The following is a 26,152-nucleotide window of genomic DNA, read 5'->3' on the forward strand; positions in this document are numbered from 1 at the left end:
TATACTTCATAAAAATCTTTACAAGATAGATTATGGTAAATATTTAAAAAAATATGTATAATTCGCCTTCAATTACATGAATAAAACCTTATTACATATTTTGCAACATTTAGATAAATTTTCACCACCAAAAAAAGTCTTCAACATAATAAAAATGTTACTAATAAACATCATGTGGACTAAATAAATCTCCAATTATATTTCTACTTCTTTTTAATAACTTTTTAATATTTTTTTGTATAACTTTATATATAATATATATATATATATATTCAAATGACTCATCATCTATACAAAATCAATATGAATGATGTTCATACCTCAAAATAAAACTAGCATTTGATTATTAAATATATTCCTTTGCTAATTTATGTAACCTTAGATTCTTAAAATATTGTTTGATTGCCACAAAACCTTCACACAAAGACAATATATATGCATATATATATATATATATATATTAACAAAACTAATTTACATGTAAACTCTTAAGCATGCTTCATACAAACAAAATTGATTCATATCTTTGATAAGCATTAAAGTAGAATATTTTTTCATTGCACCATCCATCTTTCAATAATTATCTAATACCAACAACTATTGACATTTTATTACAAAATTTGATATGCCATAAAACTACTCTATTCAAAATGCCATCTCTTCTTTTTAAATTTATAAGTTTTTTTTTTTCAAATCATATGTATTTCCTAAATCATTCATTATACAAATGACACAATTAAAGTAATTAATTTGTAAAAAGTCCACTTTATGCAATAAATGGCTGCATTCTTACAATGAATTAAATTTTTGGTAAAAAAAAACAATGATGTACTTTATTAGTAAATTACATTTCTAATAAATTAAAAGAAACTATGATGCATGCTTGTTGTAAATTAAATTTCTAATATAAAAGAAATAAACAATAATGCTTCTACTGTGCACATAATTATAGTAGTTCCATCAAGTAAATTTAATATGAATGGCTTATCATGTGCTAATCAACTCAAACCAAGTAAATGGCTCAAAGAATCCTAACACCAAGGTAAATAGATATATGAATAGCATGACAGGACTTCGATTTACCTTCCCGATATAATTCAACAACATTTTAATGAGAGCTAAATTTGCTTTCTACACGGTTGAAATATGTTGTCATATACTTCATCAACATAAACACCAACTCTTTCACGATTGATGATTAAGTATATGTGATCCGCGACTAAAGCATTACCCACAATAGAAGAGCTCCAAGTAAGATCTTCTGTTGAAAACATTGAGTCTTTTAAGATATATGACATTGAGAAGTTGCAACTGAGAGTCAAAGAAAGCTCAATCCTCAAAATGGTCTAAGAATCTTCGTAGACGAACAAGTTTGAAGATGTGCTCACCATATTCCAGCTTGAAGAACTCTTCCGTCCTTTAAATCATTCAGATCAGCTCCTATCTCGCAATTCGAATGCACACAAGGCAAGCGAGAATACAATTGTGATATGGTGTATCATGCGCCGTTATTTTCTTGCCAATCTTCATCCATGAAGCAGGAATTTCAAAAATAACAAACAAACACACAGATGTTTGCATACGGCATATAGATGTTACGACGTCATGTATGTAAGCGCAAATACGAGGAATTCGAAGCGAAGAGAGAGCACACGGCTGCGAGGGTTTTGCTGCAAGAGGGCGACGGGAAGTAAACAAAGGACGAAGGGGGACGAGGATGTGTTGTGTGCTTGAAACCCTAGACGGCTCAGATGAACAGAACACTGATGGGTTCTATCATCCATGAGACGATAATGAACCTACTAACAAACAATGGTGTACTTACTGTGTTGAGCACTACACACACGCACACACAGGGCTTACAGTATCTAGTCAACATTGGTATCAGAAGTAAGATTAAAAAAAATCAACAAAAGATTCGCCCGGCTTGGGTGACCAACTGCAAGTGATAGAAGATGATGAGAGAAGAAGCGGAAAAAAACACAAGAAGAAAGAAAACCAAAGAATAAACTAGTATCCCGGATCGCCTTTCCCCGTTCTCCTGTCTATCACATGCTTGCCCAGGACGACGTTACCTGATAAGTGTCGTTCCAAATGGATCCTTGTCGATGGTGAAAGACGTGGTCTTCCAGAAGGCATTACAAGTGGATGGAAGCTTGTTATGTTCCAGGTATTCCTCTTCAAAGGTAAAATGTAATGTCATTTGTTACTTTTCTCGGGTATTCGTGACACTTTGCTCTTACGAAAAAAGATTCCTGCAGTGGTTCTTGAGTCGTCCTTCTTAATATAATTGATCAGTGACACTGGATAAATTTCTTATCTCGAGGTAGCTGGTGGGTTGCCTCTGAATAACAAGCCCAGCGAAACTCGACGGGAGGTTGCCAAATCTGAGTACAATATTCTTTTGACAGTTCAATCAAAAGCATTGCAAGTGAAGTTAAACGAGGTTCGAGGGCCTGAACTCATGCAAGCCACGTAAGGTCCTTGATAAGTAGATTAGGTTTGCAGTATACTCAAAATTTATCTCAGACGATTCGAGTAAATTGATACATTATCGTTGATTTGATATAGGGTAATGTGAAAAAGAAATATAAAAACACGAACTCAAAAACAGTAAATATTTAAGACGCAATGCGATAAATATTGTCAGGTCGTCCGTGAGAAGAGAGATTCCAATCGCAAACTAACACTGATATTCATGTCTGGATTACAAAGACCCAAGTCAGCACAATCAGCAGGATTGCAACTGACTTGGCACAATGCCAAAAAAGCGTGCGGTCCCCTAATTGTCGACTTACACCCTCCCATCCAGCATTCAGAGATGAACATTCTGATAAATATCTACTTGCTTCCACCAGACTCTATGGGTTGATTTCAGTGACATCTGGCTCCATGCTTCATAAGGGTAAAAGTGTTTCCTTCTTTCGTTGTCGTTATTAAACCGTGGTATGACGCACAACTTCGACGACAAACCACGTTAAACCGCACTGCCTAACAGCTTCAATTTTATATTACATCATCGCGAGAGTGATTCTGAATTTCGCTTTGACTATCCAACGGCATGTACTGGGCCATAATCGCTCGAATCTCTGAATCCATGTACGTCTGCACCATTCCACCCATGCCCACAGATCAACATCATAGTTATTAATAGATGGACAAACTTGAACAGTCCTTTCATTAATCCAATAATTATCATACAAAAAGAAAGCTGTAACACATACCCGGAGGCGATATTTGTAGACAACGTAACTGCCAAGCCCAAGAACCGAAATACCGGCTAACACGATAAGGGAAACCACCCACCCCGCCGTCTCAGATTGTGCACCCTTTTGATCTGCACAATTTTTCAGGATTCGAAATCAACTCAAGGACTATCTTGATATACCAAACACGTCCACTACGTTTAGCTACTGTAATCAGCAATATGCCACGCAGTAACAGAAAAAATCATGTCCGACGGACAGCTAGAAGCAGAGCACTCACTTATACATGTATCATGCTGGTGAAAGTACAGTAGATCGCCTGAACATTCACATTTGTATGAACCCCAAGTATTGGTGCATTTACACTCAGGACACTGGCACTTCAACTTCCTGGAGCATTCGTCGACATCTGTACCAATCACAAATACTTAGACATCGTATACTGTAATACCAACATCATTTTCTTCTTTTCGCTGCTACACATTCTTTAATTGAAGTGGTTGCAATAAAACACTCAAGAATCACTTGAAAGATAAGTATAATGCTCGCATTGACATTGATGAACTCCAAATTTGATTCATAAAACTGAGTAGGAGGTAGAAAATACCTACGCAACCCCCTTCAACTCTCGACGCGTTTCCCTCAAAACCCCATGGACAATGACAGCCGTGATGATGATGATGACCCTGCATAATCCGCGCACTTACAATTTCAATGACTTCATGTGCGACAAGTATTTCCTTCTTTATGATATAATTACGACAGTAAAGTCCGAAACTGGTACAGTAAATACTAGAAATATAAATTCATATTTCGTGTAAATGCACTTACATGGCAAGCTGAATGATGGACTCCAAGTCGTGTCTCTTCCCAACACCCACCATTATCTACCTTGCAACGCTCAGGACCATGGGCTGATTCAACAAAGTTCACATTAGCGCCTAAATCACAACTATTTATTCGCAAAAAGTTAACCACTTATGCAGACAAGTGCAAGACCAGCCAAGCTGAGACTATTATACCTTCACAATGAGTGTAGCCGTCACCCTCAAATTGCACGCCATCGATAAGCGGACATTGACAAACACGACCTCTGAAGGTATCCTGCAGCCAAAGGATAGAAATCAAACCACTTAATACAACCAAAAAACTGAACAAGACAACAAGAGTAGAGTATCGGGAAAACGAATGCTACTGAGCACAGCTTAGAAGAGTGTGGAATTGCTTGTCTAACATGCAGCGCACCTTGCATGCGGTTACGGAACCTCTCTCCCAGCAACCACCGTTATTATCCACACACTCATTAGTCTCTACAGTATCGCTCAAGCATACAGGCGGATCCGCGGTTTCTTGGTAACCCGAGCAGATGGCCTTCAACACCGCCGTCTTGTCCAGTTTGCCTGCAGCAACCCAAAACGAGAACCACGGATATCTCAAGAACTTAAAACCGAGACCTAAACCCAGGTGACCTGGGATTCTTTGATGCAAGTAGTGCCTAAACACGAATCAGGGATGATAGCAACTCAATTTCCATGGAATGACATGTGTGCTGGGAACAAAAGCCTGTTCCAATGGGAGCAGGTTGTGGTCATATGCAGTAAGGAGGAGACAACGAGACAGGGAAAAGAACAAGAAGAAACTAGCCGTAGCCCTAATATCCATACCCACCTTATGCAGTGACGGCTGGGGTTTGGAGGTAGTTATATATAATGTCTGGCCCCTAAGCCCTGAACTGTTAAAATCATAATATGAAAGATAATTAAATTATAATACACTGCAATACAAGGACTGACGGACCTCGATATTGTCGTTGGTTGATGCCAAGCGTCGGCAATATGGTTACATCTCCCCGAACGCCGCTGCCAACCTGAGCTTCCTGCTCGTGCTTCAAAAGATCGTTGTCAGCATCAGCGTTTGGGTCGCCCATGCACTTGCGCACCTTGTCAACATCGATGTCTGTACGACCAGTCTAGAGTTTAGTACTAGACAAGTTCTGCTCAAAGAAAATCTCATTTCGAAAAATCTTCCAAAAATTTCGGAGGAAATTCCTACTCGATAAACTGGAACATCATTTCATTCCGACACTAAACAGCATGACGAAGCACAGTTAGGGGGATTACTGAGCGATTTGATGACTTCCTCAGCACACTCGGGACCGTATCTGTTATCTTTCATCCGGCAACGTATTTGAAAATCTGTGACATAATCCCACCATTTCCATGGCTGGCGGGGATTGCTTTCATTTGCAACCTTGAAAACGCAAAGTTGCCTGAGATTCTCGGTAACAACTTGCTTGCCATCATACCCTTTGTTAAAATCTTTCTCGGGATCCGGAGCACAGTAACGACCGTTATTTATGCATTGTGACTTGCACTGCTTGCTCTCAATGAACGCCTAAACAACAAACAAACACACACACACGGACACCGATTCTGAGTTATGATTTTAGCGAATTTGATATGACGCCCTTGCCAATCTAAAATTTCACCTGCCGAGGGTATGTTTGCAAAAAGTATAAGGTAAGAAATCAGTGCACCTGTGGACAGTACCACGTAATGTAGTGAGGAGTGAATTGAGTGTAACCCCCTCGCTCCAGAATTTGAGCGACGCCTTTGAAGTTCCGGACAAATTCAACTTGAGCGTCACATTTAGGGCCGCACTCGTCGTTACTATTGGTCCAAAACTCATACTCCACGCGGTCGTCGGGATGTGGAAGTGACTCTCGCCAGTCGAGTTTCATAGAGATGAATTCCTTGTCGCTAAGAGCCTTCTTCAAACTATCCCCAAATTTCTTTTCAATAAGCGCAGATGGAATGGAAATCTTTTGTAGGTACTGTGATGCCGAGGGATCTTCCTCCGGTGAGTCCATGGTTATCAGGTCCTCATGCTTGTCGTCTGCCACGAGCACCGCTGCTGCGCCAGCTTGTTGCGCATTCCAAACCTTTGTTGAAAAGTAACAATCTACAGAAATCCAAATTCATATCTTCATTATGTACTGTAATCAGAAATAACTCTGAAAACTGATGGCCAATTTCAGAACACCTAATTCTTCAATCAATCGAGAACGGGGAAACATGATGGTACTGTGTCCTTCTTGGACACCAGTCATTGACAAAGTATGTATATATATATATATATATATATATACATGTATTTATAGATATAGATAAATGCAATTCAATTCCACGTAAAAATCGACTTCCCACCATTTGCAGACCTAGAGCACTTCAAATTTTCTTCCTCTCAAACTCCTCACATGATCCCAGCACTGTTCGTCATATCCTTATATCAAAGATTCTAATTTTACGAGCCTTGACGAGGTAAATGACAATTTACAACTAACAGCAACGCTGTAATACTCTCACCAACTGGACTGTGATAAAGAAAATTTCCGCTAGCCGAAATCATCTTGGAAAATAAATACGTAGAAACAGGAAGAGGGAGTATGGAACGTTACCACCACGATCGATGAGGGCGAAGTTGGGCCAGGCACCAGGTTTCGATCGAAAATAGTCATCAGGGAATTTGTCACAGCCTTTCAAGTTCACCGTCGAATACACAATCACACCTGACAGCGTGCCACCATACTGAGGAACTCCAAAATTACCAATAGCGCTTTGATACGTCCCCTTCAAGCTCTTAGGAGTTATCACAGTTAAGCTGTTCTTTTCCACCATAAAGCTTCCAAGAGCCGGTTCCACTACAAGAATCACCGTCATCACAAGTATTGCGATTCTCAAACTCCTCACAGTCTCCATATACGCCATTGCTCTCAAACAAAAGCTACATACACTCATCAAAAAAACTCACAAACTAATTGAATTCCTAAAATAGATCCACTTGACCGCTACAAATCCTCCCTCACACTCTACGAATCCACCAACCAACGTTGCAATTCCACCGACAACGTCAGAATTAGAGAGGCAATACAGCCCCACTCCTCCATAAATAAGTCGAAAAAAAAAACTTCCTCCAACAGTCGCTTCCGCCCTCTACCACAAATTGCAACTCAAAAACTCCCCTTCGTCACCACAAATGATCAACTCCACCACACTACCACCGCAACTCGCTAAAACTCATTCATCTAGACATCATGCTTCAATTACACATCAAATTCCAGCCATGACGAAGTTAGGTACAGGCGATACATGTGTGGTGCAGCAGAAATGCCCTTCAGTCGTTGCGAAAACGAAAAGAAACAAAAATAAATGAATCTACGAAACAAATTCCTGCGCAACAAACAAGCATGCAAGACCGGGAGTAAACGACGAAAAAAAAAAACAAAAAAAAACAAATATTGAAGGTACACTTGACAATTTGAAGAGGCGAATGGTCATCACCATCACCAACGCCACTACTTGCCAGTCAACGCTGGGACCGGGTCGCATGGGGTGGGCCGGGTGTTAGGGTGCACGGGTTAGTCGGGATTCATGATAAAAACCCGGCCAATCGCTATTATCAAGGTTGTGGTCGTCTTTGCATTGCTCCAAGAAAAATGTAGTGGCCCTTCTCTAGCAAAATATCGTCGCCATATCCACTACCTGGCTTCCGAATGTTTCACCTGCTACTCCTATCACCAGCTATAGGATACCTCACCTATGACCGCTGGTACCGCTAATTCTAACCACCCGCGCTAAAGAGTTCACGATTCACTACTCCATGGAGATATTAGCCCCGTCACTAAACCCCTTCACATGACACGTGGAAGGTTCGTGGCTTGGGATTATTCTCATCCTCTTAATTTTCATCCACATTGAAATATCGTGTCGTGTTCTCGAGGGGTGTAGCTCTACTAAACATACTTTTGCTTTTTTCGTTTGATTTTTCTTTTTCTTCATCTTTTCCCATACATGCAGAATCCTGTTGATGTCGCAAGTCGAACCAGTTGCAACTCCACACTTCCTAGTGAGTACATTATAGCTCTCCTCTATACATTATTGAACATGTCTCTACTGGATTTATCCTCCACAATAATCATGCTTTTCAAAGAATTTGGCCCACCTTGATTCATGTTTCTTTGTATTTTGTTAATTCCTCAATGGTGATTTTTTTTTATTTCCTTAAATAAAAAGAAAAAAAGGGGCATTCTGTCTATGTTTGCGGGCCATTTGCTGATTTGTCAATTGTCAAAACTAGCAAGAGGGAAACACTCACACCACATTCAAAATAATACATTTAAAAATCATGATATGTAACTGCATGTAATAGTGTATGTGCATATATATATATATATATATATATGAATAAATCTTAAAAACTTTGTCAAAGATTTTAATATTGTACTAAACCAATGTTCTAAAAACTTGGCCTACAAATTCAATGTGAAGCATTTAGAACTTATACAATCAATTCGCCCTACATAAGTATGAAGAAGATCTCAAATTTCAAACAATCTCAATTGACTTGAAATAAGTACGATTTAAAATGTGAGATAATTTTTAACATTCTAGAGTCTACATAATTTATTCAAAGTCTACACAAAAAGAATTGAAGGAAAATAACCGTATTTCAATGTACATTTATTTTTAGTTTTTTTTAATAATATTTGCATGAGCAAGCTCTACCATTGTAGGACATTCTCTATAAATCAACAAAAAAAAAAAACTTGCTCTATATTAAGGCAATAAAAAAATATTTTTTAAACTCATATTTAAAAGATATCAATTTCAAAAAATTATAAAGTAGTTTTACGCTTTAAATACAAGGTTGCTACTCTTGTGTAACTCTATTCACATTCATTTGTATCCTATGTTGGATTTAATATAGAACAAGTAGGAAAATTTACTTAAAAGGAATTCATACATCAACCAAGGTTTTTACTAATTTTTCCAGGTTTTAATCACAACATTATATTGTGTGCCACATAATGTTAATACATAATCTTTTTTTAAATTGACATGTTATACAAATAATCATTATAATGTGTACATATTTCAATTGATGAATATGGTATACTAACTTAGTTTTAACACTTCAATTAGTTTTAAGACATATCAATAATAAATATGAACATGTTTTTGTTCTTCTTTAACACAAAAAAATTATTTGGTAAAATGATATAGTACACAATAAGATATTGCGACCAAAACTTGGTCGATTTCATAAATAACCCAATCAACAAATAAATTCCATTACTTAATACAAGACAAGTTTATCAATGTCTCATATTTTTAGAACCTATGTAGAACGAATGCATGAGTGATTATTTGTGGGACACTTTAAATTCAAGTCTTCAATTGTAATTTACATTACTTTTTGAAAAGTTTACAAAGACATGTAGATTTGAATAAGCTGGTAAACTGTAAACAAACACCCATAATTCTATTATTAAATTATTACATTATCAAATCATACATAAATTTTAAAAATATCAATTTTATTAGCTTATTTTTTTAGCATATTGATAGTACTATGAATTAGATTAATAAAATATTCAAAAAAATCATATGCAAAAAACTACATGTAATAACATCTAGCCTCTCTTTAGATTTAAATTTTGTATTTCAAATTATTCAAATTTTCATTGGTAATAACTGTGTAATCAGTTTAAAAGTGTAGTAATATAATTTATGCATTAAACATATGGTCGATTATGCATATATTGTGGCATATAGATCCATCATGTGTTGTACCAAAGATACGGCTAAATTAGATTTCTTTCTTCATATTTATTGAATATTTATAAAATCTTCATATCTTTTGAATTATAATTTACAAATACTTAGAATATAAACTACTTTAAAATTAAACTATAAACTATAAAGCTTAAAAATATTAGATTTAAAACTTTAAATCTTCTTTGCATAATTGAGCCATAAAGATTGGTAGATTGTATGATTGCTTAGATATTTATATAATTTTATTATAGAAATATAATATTGTATAAGAAATAGATCAATTCTTGAAAATCAATTTTTTAAGAAAAAGAACTCATCATTTTTATTTTATGAAATAATTCTAAAACGAAACATGTTTTAAAAAGACATAGTAGAAGAATTAATTGATTCATTCGCTAATATATAGGAACTCCTTTCACTAGTTTAACAAAAACAAAACATATAGACATCCTATCACAATTTTATCTTTGTTGCAAATTTACTTAGCCTAATTTATTCTTAACAAGTTATATGAAAAGTGTCATTTGTCTTATCAAGTAAAATAAAGAATTGAATTAATACCTAATAATTAATACATGATAAAAAAAAATATTGATTAGGTTTAGAGGAGCTTACAAAAAAACAAAATGTGAATACTTACAAGAGCTTTTTACAAAAACATACATAATATCTTTAAAATTAGCAATTGGATACTCATGTTATTTGTTTACAAACAATTATGGAACTACACAAATACGTACATAATGTCAATAAATAAATAAATAAATAAACTATCTTTAACCATAAATTGATGATATGTTAAACTAAACAAATCATGCTTAATCATTCAGTAAGATTGGTTTGTAATCTAATTATTAACAAATTAGAGTATAAGATGTTAAAATTTAAATAAAGATATTTTGTAACAAATTTGGATCTTAAAATTTTCTAGTTATGTTTTTGAGATGATGTGTGCCAACAATGTCTATATTTCAAATAGATAAAATATTTAGGCCAGATTTGGATAGATATTTAAAATCTATCTTGATGATATTTTTTATTTATGATTAGAATACAAAAAAAATATTTAGAATGTATTTTTTTTAAAAAAATCAAGTTCTTTTGAACAATCAATTGTATACAAAGTTAAATGAATATAAAAAAATAACATACAAATCACATTTTAAGCCAAATTCTAAGTCATCTACAAAAAGAATCTTATCTAAAATATATCCAAGTTGTTTGAAATTTGGTAAGTCCAAGAAACATTAATAAACATAGACTTTTTTTTGAATCTTGTAAGCTATTATCAAAAACTCATTCTTACTTTAATAATGCAATTATTATTTTATATCATATCTTATATTTAAAATCAGATTTATAATAGAATTTGAAAATTTTAAATATTTTTGAAAAATAGAAAAGTATCTTGATTCATGCTCCAATTTTTAAAATTACAAAATCTAAGTTATCTTTTTAGCTTTAATTAATGCTTTTATAGAAGTGATAGAAGACACTGTTGCAAGAAGAACAATCTATTGCATGTGAATTTTAAAAAACGAATAAATCACAAAAAAAAAAGTTGTTTATAATTTAGAACAACATTCCATTATTTTTGTACTAAAAACATGACATAATTATGTAGAAATATATGCCATTATCATTGTTGAAAGTAATATTAGTCTCAAACTTTGACATTCAATCTTACTTATCTACTTAAAATCTCAATAATAAGAATTTTTTGGTTTACTATGACTAATAATTAAAAAATAATAATAATAATAATAATAATCTTTTTATAATTGATACTCTTTACTATTGCATGCATGTATATATATAACATGCATGTATATATATAACATGCATGTATATATATAACATGCATGCATGAGTTTTTTCACAAGAAAAATATATCAATTTTTTAAAAATATATTATTATTATCATTATTATTTGATTCGATAAAAGAAGTTAATATAATTAGAAGCCTCTACTTATACATTATGAGATAGAATTATATCCTATAAAACTAGAGTGTGTATTTTGATCCAAGAAGATATTACTTTAGAAACACTATTCTTCATTTATACCTAAATATTTCATAGTAAAAAAATATAATATTATTTTTTGTGATAACCTATTTTTGACCAATTTATTTTTAAGATTAATAATTATTTATAAAAATTAAAATTACTTTGTAGAAAGAAATTCAAAATTTTAAAGATTCAAAAAACACAAGACAATTTCAACATATATATATATATATATATATATATATACATATACACATATTTATTTATTTATTTATTTATTTATTTACCAAATCTATGAAATTTATAGAATATGAGTTTTACTCTAACTTTTTTTAAAGGTTCAAAGTATGTTTCTAAAGTACGTATGTCATATTGTGGTTGATTTCTAACTTCATAAGCATGAAAATGATTTTACAATTCACCCCAAAGCAAGACTGTCTTTTTGTAACATAGTCTAATTTAATTCTACTTTACCAAAACACATTATCAGTATTACAATGTGTGATTAACAAGCCACATTTAGGAATTATTATTTCAAAATATAGATACAACATTTAATATAAAAAATGCTTTCCATTTCCAAAGTGATGAACAAACTAAAAGAGTAAATTGTGTATAGAGAGGAATTGTATAAACATATGTAGTTATTAATTAAGAATATTTGGTTGAATATCTTCAAGTAACAATTAGTTATAATTGATAACTAATTTATATAATTATCTATCAAAAAATGACATTTAAATCTATTTACATGAGTGATTACATTATTCCTTTAAACAGGGTGCTAAAAAATCTTGTTAGTTTTATATCTCTTAATTGTTGGAAATCTAATTTTTAATTGTTTATAAATTTATTAGTAAGGGCACAAGTTTTTAACATTAAGAATGTTAATCAACGTTGAAGACATGTGGAATGAAAAGCAGAACAACAAATTCTTTTATTGATGAAAAACCATGAAGTTTACATTTACTATCTCAACCAAATTTGTATCCAAATTTGCGTTTTCCTTTACCATTGTTAAGTAAATCAAATATGTTAATTATTAGCCTAAGTTTCTGTAAGAAAATGAAAATATAATAGATATTCAGCAGTAATTTTTTAAAACTATATAAACTACTAATTGATCTACTAACTATACCACGTCTTGGACAACTAGATTATATGGAAAAAAATGAAGCATTTGAAGTTGATTCCATTTTAATTGATTAGAATTGTTGTTATGTACAAGGACAATTTTAAGACTATACAGCCACTGAAGCAACATAAAAACCTATTACCGCTTTGGTCAATTGTGTATCCACAATCAATGACTCTCATAATCAAAATAAATACATCCAACAAGGAAATTGAATTTCCTTACATATGTGAAGAATGTCACCTAAATTAAGTATGTAACCTAAAAGTATAATTAGAAACCCAATCCATTAAAAGAGAATTGCATACTAGAAGTTTTCTGTGGTTCAATCCCTTGCTTTGACGCAAACTGATGACATATTTTGAATCCTACGTGGACGATGGATCCACAAGGGACAGCCAGCGTGGACAAGAGGGGACTCGGGGACGAAGATCATTTGTCGTAATGGCGTTCACTTCCATCCCTTCCCTCCACGCAGCAGCGCAACGGGCAAGGCACAGCGTCATCCCGTTGTAGATGAATGGCTTCATTCATTCATTCATTCAGGATGCAGGGTCCCTTGAAAGCAGTGCGAAGGAGGGGTGGGGGAGAGTGAGGGCGTGGGCACTCTCTCTCTCTTTATGGCTCCAGCTTTCGGATATTTTCGTGATTAGGGTATGTTTTCATAATTGCTCGCGCGTGTATGGATATGGACATGAACATGAACATGACCTTACATCGTTACACTCGATGATCGGATTGCAGTGCGTTGCCGCGTCCGATATTTACCATATGGAGAGCACATTGAATCAGAGCTTTTCGTATTGATGTGTAAATATGGACTAATCAGATCCCACCTCTACATCAGACATGCACACAGCACGGTTGTTGCGTGAATTTAGGTCAGGACGGAAAAATGTCACAGAGGAGTAATTGAGAAGCTGCTGGTTGCAGCTCATTGGGTGTGTTGAGTAATTCGATTCAGTTGATTGCTAGTTGAGGATTCCATCGGGAACATGCGTACGCAATCGTAGGGATGCTGCTCTAGATTGCACATTAGCTCCGAGTTTGCGCCTGCAGTCTCTCTTGGAACTTGGGTTGGTCTGAAAAACATTGGGGGCTTTCTGACACGGCATATGTGTATCCGGTGATGTAGCTTGATGGGTTTCAAAAGGCAGCAGTTCAGCTGGTGAAGCCAGCAAAGGGTACAACCACTTTGGCTTTCGTTTTCAAGCATGGCGTCATCGTGGCTGCTGACTCGAGTGCCAGCATGGGCAACTCCATCTGTATGATACCTCGCCAGACGCTCCAGCAGACGAATCAATGCTCCTTTTCTTTCTTCGCATCTTTCTGTATTGATGTTACTAATGAACATCAGTAGACTTTCCTGCGTAGTAAACTGGAAGTACGATACTATGAGCATAACTGGGTGCAGTTTTGCGTCAGTGAGGTTTCCCAAGGTTGCACTATTTAAATGTATGGAGCATGAAGAAAGGGTTTAGTTGGTACATCTTGCTGACAAGTGCATTGTTTTTCCATCACAGCCTCGCAATCGGTGAAGAAAATTTTGGAAATCAACCCTTACTTGTTGGGCACAATGGCTGGAGGTGCTGCAGATTGTCAGTTTTGGCAACGAAATCTAGGCACACGAGTATCTCAACGTACTTTTGTTGCTTCTAGTTCTCTGAATGTAGAACAGTAGGCTGTGAGTATGTGGATGTTCATGCAAGTCAACTACTGGGATCACAGTAAGACCTCGTGCCTCCGAGAATTTGTTTAATGTTACAAACGCTGTTTTTCCAATCACATAGTTAGCTGTGCGAAGCACGTGAAAACGAACAACGGGCCTGTTACAGCTTTCTCGCTTGGGCTCATGCCCAAGTTTGGAATATTAGCAGACTGATGTACTTTGTTTTCTAATTTCGACAGTGCCGGCTTCATGAGTTAGCGAACAAGAGGCATATTTCAGTGACTGGAGCTTCAAAGTTGCTTGCAAACACCCTCTACTCATACAGAGGAATGGGTCTGTTCATGGGCACTATGATTGCTGGCTGGGACGAAACGGTACAAGTTCTTAGGACTTCTAAGTGATGCTCCTGATGTGAGGTCTTATTTGTTGATAACATTGGAAACCATCAAGGATGACTTCACGACTTTGGACAGCCCCTGATTAGATAGTCATCACAATGATTTGGCTAGCTACTGATGTCGAGACCTGACCATTCGTTTCTTGATGAGCTTTGATGGAGCGCCGTTGACTTCAAGTTCTGGGAACCAATAGTTTTCGGACTGCAGCAGTTTGCTAATTTGATGCACGATTCTCGTGTTGAACAAGATGATGGGTCGCCGTATGTCGGTGCATTTTTATGTCATCTAGGATACTTTAGTTGCATCAATTTCCTAATCTACAAGAGTTTTGTCCGGAGACATGTATTTTGGTGAGGTGTGACATACATGTCGATGGCAGGGTCCAGGCCTATACTACGTGGACAGCGAGGGGGGCAGAGTGAAGGGCACACGCTTCTCTGTTGGATCTGGGTCTACCTACGCATATGGTGTACTCGATACAGTGTAAAGAACGGATAGGTTGCGTTAAAAATGATACGTTGTTGTGCTGCACAGATGATGTCTATCCATTATCTTGCCGTTTGTTATGTTTTATAATTCATGTGTATCGTTAATGAACATTCTTTGTACCAATCCGTTGTTTGGAATAGTATTCTTATGCTTTGAAATCGTTGTGTATCTATCTAGGTATTTCTTTATCTATTGTTGATTACAGCTTCAAGCAGGACATGTCCATCGACGAAGCAGTAGAGCTTGCGCGTCGTTCTATTTACCACGCCACTCTCCGTGATGGAGCTAGTGGTGGCGTCGTCAGCGGTAAGCAATCAATGCTGGTAGTAACTGTCAGGGATCACTGTGAAGCCCAGAATTTTGACTCACCGTTCGCTCATTTCAGTATCTATTATTTTGCATCCTCACTTGAGACTTTGTTGAAATGCAGTTTATTATGTGGTCCGAGTGGGTGGAAGAAAATGTCAGGTGACGATGGCGGTGAACTACACCATAGTTATTATCCAGTTCAGGAGACCCCTGCCGAGGCAGAGATGAGTGAAGCATCCGTATAAGCATTGTCAGAATACGGTCAATCATGCTGAGTGTTCTACATAATGCTGTTAACAATGGTCAGCAGTGTTCAAGAGCTGCACCGACCATTCTGGGGATTCCAGGGTTACGGGATTTTCTGTGTGTTATTGTCATCGATTCACGATACATTCATGTCAATTTTTTTTTATACATTGCAGTGCGACTTCGTCTTCGCACGGTTGATATCTGGGATGAGTAGTTTTACACCTTTCAAACGGGTTACGAAATGGGTGATCTAAGCTTCAATTTGAGCATTACGGTGTGCATTGTGTGTGTTAATCTTTTCATCGTAGTGCATGGTTTTTGTGGGTTCCTAGAGCATTCTAATGGCAAGTGTGAACCTTGTAGCAGATTTGCTGCCATGTATTGCGGGCAGAATTGGTCTATGAACCTGGTACCGCACAAAATACAATTCACAATTACGCATGGTACACAGGAGCCCTGTATCGTAAGCCATGATCACTGAGTGTTTGAAAGCACAATGATAGGATTTGACTGTCTGGAAAGGGCTTGTGTAAGTGAAATTGCTTCTGTTCAGGTGATTTTCAAAAGAAAAACATGGCCAACCTCAGATTCTGGAATCTAATGTTTGTGGCAAGAAAGTCTCAGGCACAACGATTTGATTTTTTTATATATATGCCATTCATGAATATAGTTTATTTTTTGCCACAAGTGCTGATGTTAAGAAACACATGCTATGATTTGACCTATTCTGCATGATGAAATTGTGATACCATTATTATTGTCTGTGATTCTAAACAATTTCAAATATATAGGCCTATGTGGCAAAAAATTGCACACTGCACAAACCAATTCGATTTGAAGTGTTTTAATATTCTTCTCTTCTTGAAATAAACATTTACTTCCGAAAATTTAACAATCTTGGATGCATAACCTGTGGAAAGAGTAGGAACAATGATTCCAATCGTAATAGTTTCATTAGAAATTGATGGGTGGATCAATTTAGTAAAAACCTGGGTCTATTTAGCAGTCTCCTATATATATATATATATATATATATACATACATGTATGTGTACATATTGGAGTGGAGTCAAAATTGCACCAGATAATCATTCACAAGCTATCAATAAATGCAATAAAATTCAAGAAATAACCTAGGAAATATGAAACTAAATAAACAAGAGCAAGCATAGTTAAATCAATAAGTAATTCTACCCACACACACACACACATATATATATATATATATATTTATCGTAAGACATGAACTAATACTCTCATTCATCCAAGCTAAATTTGCATAAACTCTCCCTTTAAAACGACTTCTTCATCAAGCACAGAAATATGCCATTTCCTTTCCAGGGAAGCTAAAGGCAAAGTAAAAGGAGCAAGAGAGGGACTATCGTCGTGGGTGTGCTGAAGCTGCTGCTGTTGCTGTAGGCCAGAGCTTTTGCAGTGGAGCTCAGAGCTCAGCCTTCCTCGGCCCCCGTTGCCACTCCCACAGCCGGAGCTCCACCCCGCTGCTGCTTCCTGCTCCCCTCGCAGCTCCGTTTCCACACCATGGTGCGTTCGTTTCCCATCCCATCCTGTCTTCCGCTATTGCAATTTCCCCCTCCGACTCCATCGCTTCATCTGGAGAACACTTATTCCCAGTTTTTTATTTTAGGGTTTCAGTGTGTTCGGGTCGGGTTCGTGAGGTGCATGCGTAGTCTGTGTGAGTTTTTCGGAATATGTTGTTGTATTTTTTTCCTTCTTTGTGTTTTCTGTCCAAATTCGTGTAATCATTTTGTGTGTCTGTATGGTGGTTGAATCAATGGATGTGGATTGGTTTGTCACCTTCTACGTCAGTCTGAGTTGGACTTAATGACTGGATTGGAGCATGGTTGCGCTTGGCATGTAATGCGCCGCCTCGGTCAGTTGTTGTGGTTGTGTCAATTGTAGAAGTTTTGAAATCTGGCAGAGTGAAGCTTGTTTCGTCTGCATAATGTAACGCATATTTCCGATGTGTGTGAGTCAACATGTTGAACTTATTTTAGGTCTCCTCCCCAGCACGGTTTAGAAGTTCAAGCTTTGGTGATTACACTATGTTGCTGTTCCTCGTTGTTGCTTCAGTATGTGGTTCTAGAAATTTGTTCAGAGAGGTGTAGTTTCTGTGTTGGCTGGCTTGGTAATCCTGTTGGAGCGGGGTCTTTGCCGGTGCCTTTCGGTGGGATAGTTTTGCGTTCATTTTATGAGGCGAGGATTATTGTTTGTGACTCTTATTGGACTTTGACTGCGATCACGCAACTAAACCCAGCTTTATCTTGCGTCCTTGCTGATGGTTTAGTCCTAGTCTTTGGTGCGTTGGACACCGAACAGAAGTGATGTTAGGCTTTTTGGTCAAATTTGTGACTCTTCTAATGTGAGAATTTGAGCTGACGTTTGTTTGAGTGTGGCGCAGGGTCGTGTGAGAACCAAAACCGTGAAGAAGGCCTCGAGGGTCATGATCGAGAGGTACTACTCTCGCATGACTCTGGACTTCCAGACCAACAAGAAGATTGCCGAGGAGGTAGCAATCATTCCGTCGAAGAGACTCCGCAACAAGATCGCCGGGTTCGCCACCCACTTGATGAAGCGCATCCAGAGAGGGCCAGTGAGAGGAATCTCTCTGAAGTTGCAGGAGGAGGAGCGCGAGAGGCGCATGGACTTCGTGCCGGAGGAGTCGGCCATCAAGACCGACGTGATTGAGGTGGACAGGGAAACGATCGAGCTGTTGGCACACTTGAACATGCCCCAGCTTCCAGGAGTGGTACAGCAAGCTGCTCCCACCACAGGAGGAGGGTTCTTCAAGCCTCAGGGGGGAGGTTATCAGGGCAACAGGAATAGGAATTAGATGGTACCAAGAGGGTTGTATCATGTAGCTCAGTCCTGTACCGGATCCAGCTCCTGACTCTCTCTTTGAAGATGAGTTTAATTTTTTCCTGCCTACAGTAGGATAATGAAGATGAGCTTCCTTCCTACATTATTCATGGACTAGGAAGGATGGTTGCTTGGTTAGCTGTTTTATCGGTATTGTGCAGAACGGTTATAAGTTCGAAAGCCACGCACTGGAACCGATTTGATTGAAAGCATGTAGCGTTATTTAGCACTTCTTAAACCTATTAAGCTAATATACACTTATCTCTCACTCTCTTCAATTTCTTTACTTTCTTTTCGCACAAATGCCTAACATGAAGCTAACACTGAGGATTCTTGTGTACAAGTTTTATATCATGGATTTTTCGGACGTTGTCAGTGGACGTCAAATCAAATAAAATTGGCATCGTCTGGTGGTATTTGTATTGGACTTGGAGCCACGGTGGACACCTGGTACCGTTACCTTAGCCTCCTGAAGTACTCCTTCCTTGATATTTTGCATGTACATCGATTCTGATTGCTACTTCCGCTTTGCTCCGTTCTCCTAACAATGGACTTGACATATTGATTGTCGGACCTTGAATGTAAGGTGTAACAAGTGAAGCGAAGAAACAACGGTTCACTTGAACTTACAAATCATAAATTGCTTCAGCATGGTTGTACAATAATGAATGTGTTTATCCAAGATGGATACGACTGCAACTGGTCGAGCGCTGGCCTCTTGTTCAGTGTACTTACAAGTTGGCAGCGATCGCCGGAACACTGGTGTGCTTTCACATTCTGGAAGCTACTGCAAGTTTCAACACCAAAGAGATGGCTGCTGCCTAATCAGAAATCCCACCATCTTGAACGGCTCTAAACACTTCATCCCCGCTTGAAAAATACCCGGGCATTCTTCAACCCCGCGTCAGAGGTGGAAAGAACAACTCAAAGGATTTGTACTCAATCAGGCTCATCCTCGATTCAGAACGAAGGCACAAAGGATTCCATCCAGAAAATCGGAGCACCCAAAACCAGTTCCTGAGCAATCGGACCCATGTTCTGCAGAGCCTAAGGAAAGCATTTGATCAATGCACAGAAAAGCACAATCCTTGCGGGCAAAAGTAGTCGAAAACTATTCTAGAAGGATCTAGTGAATCAATAACGTTCGTCACAATGAACATCGGACAACTGACAGACTGAACAGAAACCTAGTGTGACTAGTTGGGACTGCTTCAACTCCACTCAGACATGAGTCAGTGTGGAGATGTGAAACGAAGGGCATCGAACACTGCTGTCTGTGTAAACCAGACGAAGAGCATGCACCTCTGCAGTAATTATTTCTTTCCCCCTTATACACATGCATAATCGTTTAGTGTTAAAATAAATCAACCTTTGGATGATTATTGAAATGTCTCACTTAAAAATATCTAACTATGAAATACATATACAAAACCAGCAACTTCTTTTTGTTTTTTCATTTTTTGGAGGAAAAAGCTGAAGAAAATAGAAAAAAGAAAGATAACATATGCATGTTTGAATTCTTTTTTGTTGTATTAAGCATTATTCTACACTCATAGGCGTTAAGATTAGTCCTGGGTTAAGAAACCCACAATGTGGGGGAAAGGGACCAAGAAATCTTCATATAGTGTAGATTTTAGGATCATGCCTAAGATATTAGTTTCTGCAGAAGACAAAGGGACAGTTGAAGGAGGGATTCAGCGACCAGAAACCGCGACCGAGACTCGCGGGGGGGGGGGGGGGGGGGGTTTGCTAAGCCGCAGGCGGAATGGGTCATTGCTCGAGCTTTCTCCTTCATCGGTCTTTCGCTTCTCCCGTCTTGGTCGTTTGCTGCTTCCTTCGTCTTCGGTTCAGTGATATAGAGGCCGAACTCCCTCTTCACCGTCTCCCACTTCAAGCGTGCAGGGTTTCGCCGTGTACTCCTTCAGGAAAATCATTTCACGAGCAAGACTTTCGACTAAGGTGCGTCATCCTTCATTTTTCCGGCTTACAAGCCTGCCCTCGACACACTGTTTGTGCGGGTGCGGGTGTGGTGTTTCTATGCTGTGGCGGAGTTATTTCGAAACTGTCAGGAGAAGATAAGCGCCGGAAGAAGAAATAAAAAGAACTGAGCACGCTATGTACGGTATGCTTGTCGGTGCTGTGGGTGTTATGGTGCGCTGTCGGTTTGCCTGTTGGGTTCTCGTCTGAGAGGGTTTCCCTTTTGGTGACGGAGGTCGTGGTTTCAGATAGGTTGCGGAGGAAGGATCGTTGTTTGATTTGTAGGATTTGGAGATTTAAGCAGAGGTTAGGGTTCCTGATTTTGCACTTATTTCAAGTTGGAGGAAACTTCAGCTCGGGTGTATGCTCTTAGTTCACCGCAATAGTCTCGCTACGTGTTCAGGAGTTCGATCTGTGGCGGCACTCTGAGTTTCGATTAACTTGGTGCAAATGTTTGGCAATTCTACATCGAATTTCAGTTAGCGCATCCATGTAGTCTCTGTGTGCGACGGAGAGTTTGAGGATGTACCTCGCGTCCGTTCCTTATTTACAACGTTGATGTGAAGGTGTCATCTCTTGCCGTCATCAACTATCGCCGCCGTTACTTTGCTGGTGATGATTAGTGCATGTAATCTGTGTGCTATTGGCACTAATGTGTGATCCTTTTCAGATTTGTTTCGTTTCTTTCAGGAGGGACATGCTATTATTTTTTCCTTGTAACGTTGGCTCGTGTTGCTCTCAGTTTTTTTTCTAAGTTGAGTTAGCAATTCGTTATGAATTAGTGATATATTCTGCATTATTGCTCGGATGCTCGCATTATTGCATTATGTTTGTGGAAGTGTTCCAGTTATTCAGTATCTGCTCTTAAAGATTTCAGTAGAGATCATATTATAGGGGGTGGAGGGAAGGGGATCCTTCATGAAAGAGGAACCATCACTCTCCACAATTCTAACCCTAGCTAAGGACGAACTATTTCAATACATTGTGATTATGGGAGTAGCATATTAGCTTGTTGTCTAGGCATGCATTATGGTTTTTATTTGCGTAAATTGTGTACAAGTAGGTACCAAAAGTATTTTTATAATATTTTTGGAACAAATAGGGAGGTTACTTGGTTGTGTTACATGAAAGTGCAGCTTTTTCACATCGATGGTGGCTTTGCACTAATTTTGGTGTGATGAATAAGGAGGACTTAGATTGGATGGTGGCCAATGAAGTATCATGAAGTTGTTTGTTTTCTAGTGGTTTCATGGGAGTTGTTCCATTTAGGTCTAAAGAAATGGTCTAAAGAAATGGGCATAGGGAGTTTGGTCTTAAGGTGATATGAAGGGGATGGTTGGCATTGTTGATTAAGAGTTGAGGTCTTGTAAGAAGAGACGTATATGATGCATATTGATGACTATTTTGAATAGTGAGTGATTGAGTATTAGATATTTTTATGAGAAATATTGGCAACAAAGAATATATATAGGAGATTGGGAAGGTACTAAAATAAAATTTAATAAGTTAGAAAATGTATTTTATATTTTTTGCATGATTAGTGTTTTAGTGCAGAGTATAAATTAATTCTTTATCATGAAGTAAAGTTTGAGAAGATATTAAACTATGATTGCTATGGGATAGTAATACTTGATGAGTTCAAAAATTTGTACAGAATAGAAGATAAATTGGTGATAAGAAAATAAGGTATTATCCATAAGTGAATGAAAAAGAATATAAGAGGAGTGGATTGAAACATGTGTAGAATAGAACACTAAGTTTAAGTTGATGTAAAAAAGAGTTTATAATTTGGCATTTGATGTAGTGATTTGTTTGGTTTGTGAATTTGCAAGTATGTGCATGAGAGAAATTGTTTTTTGAGAGTATAGTAATGATGAAAAATAAATAAAATTTGTATGGTATTAAGTATAATTTGTAGGATTAAATATGATTCTCACAAACACTTCAAATATTTAAAGTTTTGAGTTTTGATATATTAAATAAGTGGATTTCAATTATTGATAAGGTAGAATACTTGACATATTTGAAGATGAAGATTTGGATCTAACCAAAATATGCATTAATGTAAGTTGGATAGAATTTGATTTTTTTGTTTGTCATGTTTAGGTATTATGATTGTGCAATTAAAAGATTAGAAGTGATTATACAAGTGATCTACCATGGCCAATTGTTCATTTGGTTGTTTGCATGGATATGCATCTTTATCAAGAAAAGAAGACAAGGTGCAAAGTATTTATTTGCAATTTATTGATTAAAAGAATGGAAGATTTATTGAAGATAAAATACATGTTGAATAGAAAACAATGTACTAGTTTGTATATGCAACTTATCCAAGTGATGAAAGTATTTGACAAGATATTGACTTATGATGACAACATTGGAAAGATATGGCTCATATTTTTTGAGTTGCATGTTGTGATAAGCAAAAGTTTCTTATTATTAGAAAATTGTGGAGATGAAAAATGGCGTGAAGCAACCATCTTTCAAATGAAGAAGAAAGAAAGTTTTAGAGAAATCCTTTTAGATTTGGTTATTTGTTGCAATGCAGCAATTGATACCATGACAATGCCTTATTCAAAAGAAGTTGAAGGCATCACACGAATTATGTGTAATGTTGATATATTTGATGAAGTTGAAGGAGATAATGCAAGTCTCTATGAGAGGTTAATTGATGGAAGCCTAGATACTTGCTTTGAAGAATGTAGATTAGCAAAATATCTTTTTCAGAGACGGAAAGATTTGGGTCGTGTTGAGGGTGGAGAGTTGGATGCTTTGGAACTTTCAAACAACATAAAGAGCTTGAAAATTGGTGAGCAAATAGGCAAAGGTGCTAATGGAGATGTTTACGAATCAAAGTGGTTTAGAATGTTGAGTGCCACAAAGGTAATAGTTGGTACTTTTGAAGACCATGTTCCCATTGAAGTGGGCATTTTAGCAAGTTTGAGCCATCCCAATCTTGTGAGGTATTTTTTTGATGAAAAGTAGACATCGATAAATTTGGTGAGAGTTACCCTATAGAAAGGAGAAATGAAACTTTGTATTTAGCTACAAAATTAATGGACATGAGTTTGATTGATATGTTGAAGAAAAAAAAATCAATGGAATTTAGTTTGCTTATTGATATTATGTATCAAATTACAAAAGGAATGTGTTATTTGTATGACATGCAAATTGCACATCAAGATCTCAAGCCAAGTAATATACTTATTAATTTAAAAAAAAAAATTAAGAATAATGGTGAAGAATGGATATTTGTTAAGATAAGTGATTTTGGGATCTCTAAGAACAATGTTGGAAGGACTCCAAAAATTAAAAGTAATGCTATTATTTATGGGACACTAGGATATGTGGCTCCAGAAATATTAGACAATGAAGACAAGGCAATTAAAACATGTGCTTTTGAAGCTGATGTATTTTCATTTGCAATGACATGTTCAGAGATTCTTTCAAGACAAAAACCATTTTCTAACATTTATGATTAAAAAAAGATATTAAAAAAGATAAGACAAAGAGAAAGACTAGAGTTACCTTCAAATTGTGATGAATTGACTAAGTTGATTGAAGAGTGTTGGAGCTTTAATCCTTCACAACGTCCAAATTTTGGAAATATTTGTGAGAGACTTGCAAGTTTGAAGACAAAGTTTTTGATTGGATTTTATGAAGATAATGGCCCTTCTTTTAGTGGTTCAAAGAAGAAATATCACCAAATTATGAAAAAGAAAGAAACATGTGGTGATGATGAAGTGGTAAAGATTGTGGTTATTTATGTTTTGTTTGTTTGATTGGTTGGTACAGATATGAAGTAGATTAAAGTGATTGAATGGTGTATATAAAGGGAACATGTATGTATATAAAAATATTATATAAAAACATGTGCAATATATATGTTTTGGCATAACAATTTCAGTTGTTGGTGCAAGCATGTTTGCGAGAAGATCAGCTACCAAATAGACAAGAATATTCAAATAAGTTGTTAGAGCTATGCAAAAAAGGTGTAAAAGTAATATGTCTTGTTGGCATGGGTGGAATAGGCAAGACAACAATAGAAAAGTTTACATATAATAATATGAAGTGTATGTATGATGCCTCATGCTTTATTGAAAACATGCAAAATAGTGGTAATAGCTACACCATTTGTTGCAATATTTTGGAAGAATTCAAGATTGAAGAAACACCTAAGACTTTGGAAGATGCACAAGTGCTATTGAAATCACACTTGAAGTCAAAAAAAACCATCTTGGTATTTGACGATGTGAAAAAATAAAATGAAATTTAAGACATTATACCTATAAATGAGTTTTGTGCAAGCAATGGAAGCACTTTGATTGTAACTACACAAAGTTGGAATTCCATGAAGCATTGTTCTATAAAAATTGATAGAATGAATATTGAAGAACTTGAAGAAGGTACAAGTTTAGAGTTGTTTTTGACTCATTTTCATGAAAAACAAGTTGAATTGCCCAAGGAACTTCATGATGTAGGTAAAAAGATTGTGAAAGCTTGCAATGGCTTACCTTTAAGCTTAAAAGTTATGGGAGCATTTTTAAGAGGATAAAAGAGAGTAAGATGTTGAGAGCAAGCTTTACAAAGGTTGAAAAGAGCAAGAAATGTGGATGGAGATGAAGAAAATAGCCACCATAAGATTTGGAAAATATTGAGAGTAAGCTTTGATTACTTAAAAGTTGAAGAAAAGAACATATTTTTGGACATTTGTTGTTTTTTTACTAGTGATGTGTATCCACATGGAATGTCAAAAGAAAGAGCTTTGCGAATATGGACAAACAATGAAGGATTGGATTTAAAGCAAGATGTGAAGGATACATTGGACACATTGATTAGTCATTCATTAGTAAAAATAGATGAAGATGGAATCATAAGAATGCATGATCATTTACGAGACATGGATCAAATGATTGTTGAAACAAACAATGCATATAAAGACACAAGAATATGGAAAATGAGCATGGTGCAAACAAACGGATTTTCAACAAAGGTACTTGACTTAACACATGTGTAAATGACATGTATAAAATCAAGAATGATGATAAATAGTTTACATGTAGTATTTGTAGATATGATGTTGTATCATTGTTTTGTGAGGTGATATGGTAGTATGTAGTTAATTGTAAGATATCTTGTATTCATATTGAGTTTATATTGTCATGAAATAAATAAAAAGTGAATATATTAAAAATTTTAATTTAGTTGTATTTGATT

The 26,152-nt window shown here is 36.4% G+C and overlaps 4 protein-coding genes and 2 long non-coding RNA genes across 7 annotated transcripts; 4 read left to right on the plus strand and 2 right to left on the minus strand.

The window, feature by feature from the left end:
* Window positions 1-745: 745 nt before the first annotated feature.
* On the minus strand, window positions 746-1,677 carry LOC149988582 (uncharacterized). Its single transcript, XR_016504244.1, has 2 exons — window positions 1,389-1,677; window positions 746-1,261 (listed from the first exon to the last, which is right to left on the minus strand). It is a non-coding gene; the product is annotated as an uncharacterized LOC149988582 (long non-coding RNA).
* A 993-nt stretch (window positions 1,678-2,670) lies between these two features.
* LOC112284878 (vacuolar-sorting receptor 3) lies at window positions 2,671-7,672 on the minus strand. Its single transcript, XM_024525216.3, has 11 exons — window positions 6,664-7,672; window positions 5,743-6,167; window positions 5,327-5,600; window positions 5,004-5,162; window positions 4,452-4,606; window positions 4,229-4,310; window positions 4,038-4,120; window positions 3,814-3,892; window positions 3,487-3,615; window positions 3,225-3,337; window positions 2,671-3,105 (listed from the first exon to the last, which is right to left on the minus strand). Exons 1-11 carry the CDS (start codon window positions 7,001-7,003, stop codon window positions 3,007-3,009), a joined length of 1,938 nt encoding a protein of 645 aa, XP_024380984.1. The 5' UTR covers window positions 7,004-7,672; the 3' UTR covers window positions 2,671-3,006.
* Window positions 7,673-13,484: 5,812 nt separating this feature from the next.
* On the plus strand, window positions 13,485-16,284 carry LOC112284201 (proteasome subunit beta type-5). The gene is given in 8 exon segments (XM_073535436.2): window positions 13,485-13,622; window positions 14,104-14,233; window positions 14,492-14,598; window positions 14,877-15,011; window positions 15,415-15,518; window positions 15,730-15,830; window positions 15,955-15,960; window positions 15,963-16,284. Coding segments are annotated over 8 exon segments (837 nt in total). The 3' UTR covers window positions 16,079-16,284.
* A 1,196-nt stretch (window positions 16,285-17,480) lies between these two features.
* Window positions 17,481-19,244, plus strand: LOC112285097 (small ribosomal subunit protein eS17). Of its 2 annotated transcripts, none has more exons than XM_024525631.3 (2): window positions 17,481-17,623; window positions 18,501-19,244. In XM_024525631.3, exons 1-2 carry the CDS (start codon window positions 17,621-17,623, stop codon window positions 18,930-18,932), a joined length of 435 nt encoding a protein of 144 aa, XP_024381399.1. In that variant the 5' UTR covers window positions 17,481-17,620; the 3' UTR covers window positions 18,933-19,244. The 2 variants fall into 2 exon arrangements, with proteins under 2 accessions (XP_024381399.1, XP_073391553.1); XM_073535452.2 differs by lacking the exon at window positions 17,481-17,623 and adding an exon at window positions 17,634-17,774.
* An 881-nt stretch (window positions 19,245-20,125) lies between these two features.
* Window positions 20,126-21,937, plus strand: LOC112285099 (uncharacterized). The gene is made up of 3 exons (XR_012217936.2): window positions 20,126-20,267; window positions 20,625-20,917; window positions 21,339-21,937. It is a non-coding gene; the product is annotated as an uncharacterized LOC112285099 (long non-coding RNA).
* Window positions 21,938-23,539: 1,602 nt separating this feature from the next.
* LOC112284993 (disease resistance protein Roq1-like) lies at window positions 23,540-25,623 on the plus strand. Its single transcript, XM_090252252.1, has 3 exons — window positions 23,540-23,818; window positions 24,843-25,187; window positions 25,218-25,623. The coding sequence occupies exons 1-3, from the start codon at window positions 23,540-23,542 to the stop codon at window positions 25,488-25,490; spliced, it is 897 nt and encodes a 298-aa protein (XP_090108378.1). The 3' UTR covers window positions 25,491-25,623.
* The last annotated feature ends 529 nt before the right edge of the window (window positions 25,624-26,152 follow it).

This window comes from Physcomitrium patens, chromosome 7 (genome assembly GCF_059467195.1).
Source record: "Physcomitrium patens ecotype Gransden chromosome 7, ASM5946719v1, whole genome shotgun sequence".
Classification (NCBI taxonomy): Eukaryota; Viridiplantae; Streptophyta; class Bryopsida; order Funariales; family Funariaceae; genus Physcomitrium; species Physcomitrium patens.

Coding starts and splice junctions, on each gene's coding strand:
- LOC112284878 (XM_024525216.3), bottom strand. CDS start 7,003: ATGAGTGTATGTAGCTTTTGTTTGAGAGCAATGGCGTATATGGAGACT. Junction 4,311..4,451: donor GTTCCGTAACCGCATGCAAG/GTGCGCTGCATG, acceptor CTTTGGCTGCAG/GATACCTTCAGAGGTCGTGT. Junction 3,893..4,037: donor TCCATCATTCAGCTTGCCAT/GTAAGTGCATTT, acceptor CGGATTATGCAG/GGTCATCATCATCATCACGG.
- LOC112284993 (XM_090252252.1), top strand. CDS start 23,540: ATGTGTAATGTTGATATATTTGATGAAGTTGAAGGAGATAATGCAAGT. Junction 23,819..24,842: donor GAATGTTGAGTGCCACAAAG/GTAATAGTTGGT, acceptor TAACAATTTCAG/TTGTTGGTGCAAGCATGTTT. Junction 25,188..25,217: donor CCATCTTGGTATTTGACGAT/GTGAAAAAATAA, acceptor ATTTAAGACATT/ATACCTATAAATGAGTTTTG.